At 40.5% G+C, this 7,016-nt stretch overlaps 1 protein-coding gene across 3 annotated transcripts in view; it reads right to left on the bottom strand.

The window, feature by feature from the left end:
* Positions 1–395: 395 nt before the first annotated feature.
* The window catches only part of SENP1 (SUMO specific peptidase 1), a 55,802-nt gene continuing 49,181 nt past the window's right edge, over positions 396–7,016 (bottom strand). For all 3 annotated transcript variants that reach the window (XM_024575465.3, XM_024575466.3, XM_045184048.2), the window contains exons 14-18: positions 5,968–6,171; positions 4,742–4,821; positions 3,745–3,829; positions 3,125–3,220; positions 396–2,104 (exon numbers count right to left, since the gene is read on the bottom strand). In XM_024575465.3, the coding sequence (XP_024431233.1) occupies positions 2,042–2,104; positions 3,125–3,220; positions 3,745–3,829; positions 4,742–4,821; positions 5,968–6,171 (528 nt within the window). In that variant the 3' untranslated portion in view covers positions 396–2,041. The remainder of the gene's footprint in view (positions 2,105–3,124; positions 3,221–3,744; positions 3,830–4,741; positions 4,822–5,967; positions 6,172–7,016) is intronic.

Here is a 7,016-nt window from a genome sequence, read left to right as displayed (position 1 = left end):
CTGACTCCTGCCTGTATAAAAACTGCATGGATCAGACAGGCTCAACAACTCCTTATGTATTTTTCAAAGTGCTTTTGTTGCATGTTTCATTTTCTGCTATACATGGCAATAATATTTGCTTTGGTCTGTACAAAAAGTCTGTGAGGGAGGTAAAACAGATGTTATCTAAACAAACAAACAATAAATACAGAAAACCACCTGGTCCTGAGTCCCTCAGACAACAGTGAGAGCCTGAACAACTCAGGTGTTTTGATTCAGTCCAAATCTATACCAAATTATCCCTTTCAAGTTGTCACTTAAATACACTAAGTACCGAGAGTTAATGTTCAAGGAGTCCTACAATGGAGGCTGAATATCACTGCTTTTTAAAAGAGAATTTGAAAGGTCCCAGCAACTCATATATAGGAAGCTATTTATTTCCTATAGAAAACACCAAAAAAATAAAATAAAATAAAATAAAATTTAAAAACAGAAAACAAACAGAAGGTGTTCCCCCCAAAGGCAGGCAGTTATGAACAGGGCGGGACATCTAGTTGCTGGAGTGGCAACAGGAACATCATTAACAATGGAATATTAAAAAAAATAGTTTTCTTTTCAAACTGTAACCTGTGGTAAAACATAGAAAAATGTACTAAACAGCCTGGTATAAAACAGAGTAAAATTTTCAAATGAGCCCAGGGAGAAAGCACAATGCTGAAGAGATGGGGTACAAGGGAAGAGGAGAAAAGATTTCATACAAAACTACCTATTACAATACAGAAAAAAGTATAAAATGTTCCTACTTTGGAACTTAAGTACAAAAATGACACTGGCATTGGATCATTTCACTATCTAGCCTGAGGAACGCTCAGAGGGTGGGGGAGATACTTAAAAAGAACAAAAGGAGTAGCGGTTTTTAATCTCAAGTTGACCAGTCCAAATTCCACCCGTTTTCCAGTTGAAAGTCTCACCTCCCTCTGTAACCTTTATCCCTAAGCCAAAGTTCACCCAGGTCCCAAAACATTGTTAGGAAGTCCCCAACACCCTGCACATAGGGGCTGGGGTCTGTGCGTGCTGGAGCTAAATTTGGAAAATGAAAATAAATCTACAGGCTAAAATGGTGAACACATTCAGCCTTAAAAAAAACATATCCCTGTGAAATATATATATATATTAAATTCTCTGTGGTTAGAAACATATTTAAACTAACTAGCCACAGACCAAACTAGACTTGCATTCATCCAATGCTGGAATTTTATGCTAAAGACTGAGGTCCTTCTTCTTGGTCAGAAGTAGACTGCAGTAAAAGTGGTGCCTTGTTGCTCCACTAAACCGCTCCCTGGGTGGGTCTTCCCCATATCATGTGTTGTGAGCACATGCAAACCCCTGCTTTTAAGGAAAGGACTGCCTGGGACTTTGGGGTCCACCCAGGGCTCATATGTTGTGCCTCAGGATGGGAGGAAGCTACAGATGATAAAACAGCCTTTTCTAGAAGCAGACAGATTTCACAAAGGGGCATATAAATAGGAAAAGTCCTAGAGGAGGGACTTATGCATGTGCCCCAAAGTCCAGTTTACAGTCACTTTCCTGACAAAACAGCTTGAAAACCATGTGTGTAGGTATGCGTGCGTGTGTATGCTGGTGGTTTTTATCCCTAACTTCTTTTGCCCATGCCCTTTGCAACCTCTTAGTAAGGCCTAACAACAAGAGTTTTGTATGAAACCAAGAGTCTTTCCAAGCTTCTCTCAGCCCCCTTAATTAGGGACTGAGTGAGGCTGGCGCCCTTTGAAAACAAGATGGCAGAACTGAAGAAGTGAAAAGCAGTCTCTCTCTTCAGCTTAGGGATGTCCTTCACCCCTTTCACAGCACCGAAGTTTCTTGCAAAAATAGTATCTGAGATACAAAAGGAAAGGCAGATGTGCTTGTGAATGCATCTCGCCAGGGCCTGGTCCAGGATCAAGGGCTTTACAAGAACAGAGGGTTGGGAGCAGCTGTTTCCACCGTCTCTGGCTGCAGACAACAAAGAGGTCCCCTACAATGTCAATGTCTGCTGAGACAGTCTTCACAAGAGCTTTCGGTGGAGGATCTCCCAGACCATCCGCTTCCGGAAGTATGGCATGTGTTGCTGTAGGGACACAGAGACACCCTTAATTTTCTTTTTTTTTTCTTTTTAAAAAGATTTTATTTATTTTTTTAGAGAGGGGAAGGGAAGGAGAAAGAGAGGGAGAGAAACATCAACGTGTGGTTGCGTCTCATGCGCCCCTTACTGGGGACCTGGCCTGCAACCCAGGCACGTGCCCTGACTGGGAATCAAACCAGCAACCCTTTGGTTCACAGGGCGGCACTCATTCCACTGAGCCACACCAGCCAGGGCATAATTTTCATTTCTTTTGTCCAGACCCAATATTTCTTTCCTCCTTGAAGTTTTCAACTAAAATAGTCTCAGTTGCATTTCTGGTCTTTCAAATTTCTCATTTCTGAGTATATGTGATTTTTTTTCTTTCCTTTGCTTTTTTCTATTGCCATCTCTATTCTTTTCCACTGTTGTGGCCTTAGAAGTTTTATTGGGCATTTCCAGGCATCCCCAGGCTATACCAAAATGCCTCCAAGAATTTTGAGAATGATGTCTATCAAGTCCTCTGCACTGAAATCTTAAGATGATGTAAGATCTGAGGCCTGAGATCTAAAAGTCACTTTTTAGAGAAAGAGTGATGGAAACTGCGAGAGTCAGTTCCACCAAAGGGCTATGGTGGAAAAAGCCATTACATTCAAACAGAAGTAAAGAATTAGTCTAAGTTAGCAAAACCTGCCTGCTAACAAAGTAAAGGGAAACTGAGGAAAATGTGCTCTGGTTCCAGTTCTCTGTTTCTCGTAGGGTGTGAGGTAGGTCAGGAAGATGGGCAGAGAAGAAGGCTCTGCTACTGACCAGAATTCCTTGACTTTAACATGTAATATATGGGAACCCAGGACATGGCCTATTATTACCCTTCTTGTTCTTGTGATGTGGCAGGCAGAAACCACGTGTTATAAGCTATAGGACAAAGCAGAGCTCCCTAAGCAGAGCCAAGGGTAGAGAAAAGCCCCTATCCGGCACCTGGTGACAGGGTGGACATAGAGCTCCCCCCATCCCAAAGCCTCGGCTCACCTGTGTGAAGTTGATTGGTCTGTCTTTGGTAATGCAGTCAGCATATTTGCAGGCAAACATCCCACAGTCACTTCCATTCATCTGCTGTGGAATTTCCTGAAAGACCAAAAATAATGAAAAGGTGACACCTTCCCAAGATTCCTTCCTTCTTATCAGATTATAAATAAGAACCAAAGGATATAGATTTTACAGGTTTCTCTGAATTTTGAAGAAATACCCCTGGTTTCCCACTTAGAACAACACAGGCTCAGAGAAAAAGTACAGCTTCTCAGATCATGCCTGTGTACTTCACCTTAACTGCACAGGAAACTGTCTTAGACTCCCACGGTCCCTGAGGGTGTGAAAGCTGCTCCCTCCCACAAAGGCCAAGCAATCAGCAAACATGTCCCACAGGAGTGAAAGGCTTAGCAAAATAGCCGGGCATTTAGAAAACATGCTTTACATAAGAAACAAATGGCCGGTTTTCCCACAGCTTACTCTATCTTCCCCAAGGAACCAAACCAAGCCAAGGTCAGGCTAGACACTAAGGTAGAGAAGGTCCCTGGGAATCAAACAGTTAAATCCTTTTTTGCCAACTACCCTAACTTCAGGAATTTTTATCTCATCTAGATAAAATGTACCTGGCTTTTCATGCTGAAGAGCTGCCAGCCATTGGTGTCAAACTCTTTCCTTTTCTTGTCAATGCTTTCTTGCTTTAGGTATTGCCTAAAGATATTGGGAGAGAATGAGCTGAGCTGTGCAGAACTCTGATGACCGCTGCCACCCAAAGAGTGGCGCTGACAACCCTTAGGAAGAGTTTTCACGTGCGCTTCTGAGGAAAAGAGTACATATGCTGGGTGGGGTATCCGCGCACTGCTAGGCCTCTTCAGAACGTCCGCAGCTCATGCCCACCATACATCAGGTCAACCCAAGAGACATACGGTCCCTGACTCTGACACCCAGGTTCCCTCTACCCACCATTCCTCCTGAAGAACGGGTTTTCATTCTTTTCCTTGGTTTATATGGTCCTTTAGAAATCAATCTAATGGAAGAAGAATGTTCCTCTAGCAATACTGAACTACTTATCTACTATTTTTAGTCTTGAGTCTCCTGTACAAAAATGCAATCCAAATTAACAATTTGTCGAGTGCATGCCTCATACAATGCTCTTCTTAAGTGCAAACAGCTCACCATTCTGGAACCTACCCATTGGTGTGGTACAGTGAGGAATAAGCATTTTGAAGAGAGAAACAGATGGGGTATAAAGAGATTTGCATTCTGGTTCACAGTTAAGCCACTAACTAATAGGACCTGGGCAAATCAAAATCACTCTTGGTATCTTCATCTGAAAAATTAGGAAGTTGGGTTAGATGATTTCTAAGTAGTTTCTATATCGATATGTTTATACCCACTATATTTTAGTGTACTAGGACAGTAAGTGTTCGCATTAGGGCATATATCTGGTATTATTACAATATTATTAAACTTTACTTACTTAGACATAAAATATCCAGTCTTACTTAATATGAAAATCTCCTTTATTAATCAGTCCATTGAAGGCACAAAAGAGCCGAGCTCAACAGCTGAAAAACAATATATACCAACACTAAACTCTTCTGTCCTCAACTCCTTACTTACAAGAGGGTCCTGCAAGCTTCGTTGTTTAGCCCGCCCATAGAGTCGTAATAGATGATATTCTTCTTTCTAAAGTCTACAACCTAGGAATACAAACAAACAAACTGTGTTGATGACGTGAAGAAGACTGGTTTCTCAGCTTTTCCTTTCCCTGAAATCTTTTGCCAGATTGCCTGTGAAATGGTAACAACTTTGACTGATTGATAGTTTGCATCATGCCATGCTTAACCTGCAGAAGACAGAGAACAGGGGGATTATTTACACAGACCTATAGTGGGGGCTGATCAACTAGTGGCCCCATTAATTGCCCTAAAACCTTATTCTGTATTCAGGGTCGCCATCTACAATGTGGGCAACAGTGAAGACACAACATGTTCTCCAAAGAATGTAAATTGACTGAGATTATTTCCACGGTTTTGGAAAGACAGTTACAGATTCTGGGTGTTGTTTATTTACCTGGAGAATTTCCTTTGGCTTTATGCTTTTCAAATATAACTCACAATAGTCTGTGAAACAACTCTTATACTTTCATTAATACTTTAAGCTAACACATCCGTGTTCTCAGAGTCATAAAAAATATTAAGTTACTAAGTATGCAAGGAAAGTCATGATTAGGGAGAAAGTAATATTCACAGGGTCTGAACTGGCAGCATCATGAAGAAGTCACTTTTTATGAAAGTTTTGATAACTTGAGCTAAAATTTTATTTTGATTCTCCTGCCTTGTAGTTTACTGATGTTCTTAAAAATAATTCCAAAATTGCCAAGCATCATCTCTCTAAGTAGAAGTGAAAGAAATAAGGGATCCAACTAGAAAGTCCTCTGTAGAAATCCCTCTAAAGGAGGGAGTTGTTTTTATTTAGGGAAATGCCTTGAAGACACATGTAGATTTTAAAAGATGGGACAGAGAGCCTGAAAGGACAGATACAGTAGAGGAATTATTGAATTGCTCCATGTAATAGAGAGGATGGCAGTGTAAAAATAAGTCACTTTTTCTCCCCAGGATTTGCCTGAGGCTCCTTAGACTTATAAGTCTTTTTAAAGTATTTCCAAAAAAAGAAATTCCACAGCTTTCTTGAAAGTTCTAAGTATTGATCTGACTTTTAGCCAAGTAAACACTACTCTTCTTTCAATCACCAAGTGAAGATGTAGCACTAATGCTCACTACTCTGTGTATTCTATAATTATACAAATTTCTTTTAAATCTTATCAAAAACAAAAGGGTACTCACAGCAAGACACCAGTGCACTCCCAGGTGAATGGGCACCAACAGAATGTCAACAGAAAATACATCCACTTTCTTTGTCCAGCGTTTCACAGCCTGGTAACCAGCTGTTTTTAACTTAGTGAAAAAAAAGGTATTAAATGCATGTACACTTGGCAACCCCTTCTCTTTACTTCTCTCCATCAGCATATTCATGTAGAAATTGATGATCTGTGGAAAGAAATTATATGTATTAAAATGGACATGCAGGTCTTTCGTAATAGTTGTGTTACATGAAAGAAAAGCAGTTGCTGTATTGTACAGCATATGCCATTGCTTCATAATCATTCAATTCAGACTCTAACACCCAATGGCCTCATGTCCCTATATCAAATTCTGACCAGAAGGGAGGAGGACTGAGGGTTATAACTAGTGAAAACAAAAAGCCGAGATGATACATATAATGGGGTAGGGATACAGATGCCGGCCAGCAGACTGAGGATTAGTTTAAAAGACTGCAGAACGAGGAGGAAGGGACACTTGAAGGTGAGACTTAGAGGAAAGCAAACAAAGGAGGACAAGCAGTTTAATAAAGTACAGTAGTAGTTACTTCAACCTTCTGGGACTTTGTGAGCAATTTAAGTAAGTCCTGAGATTAGTTATAGTCTAGTGTTAAAAGGCTAAGATCAAGAGTTCAGTTCTTTAATGTGGGTCACCTGGTTTTACCCAAAGATAGAAAACTGCTTCAATGCTAAAGACTGCCTTTCAGCCCAATAAGCTCTCTTGCAGAGGCAAATGGCTTCGGTTTCAATCAGACTTGAGGGAGAGGATAAATCATCAATTACACTGGACAAAACACCTACAAACTGACAGTAGCTCAGCAATGCCACCTTTTACAGAGGCATACTTGAATGTAGTATAAAAACCTGTATGACACAAGACCTGAAAGTAAAGTCACAAACATGAAGATTAAAATTATCCCCCGAATCTATATAGTTAGCTTTCTCATTTTCATTGATTCCGTTTATGACTTCAATGTCAAGTATGAGTGAAAGAAATTAAAATGCTTGATATAG

The sequence above is a fragment of the Desmodus rotundus genome, chromosome 3 (genome assembly GCF_022682495.2).
Source record: "Desmodus rotundus isolate HL8 chromosome 3, HLdesRot8A.1, whole genome shotgun sequence".
Classification (NCBI taxonomy): domain Eukaryota; kingdom Metazoa; phylum Chordata; class Mammalia; order Chiroptera; family Phyllostomidae; genus Desmodus; species Desmodus rotundus.
Note: the sequence above shows the minus strand (reverse complement) of the source record. Positions and strands in the feature narration are given on the sequence as shown.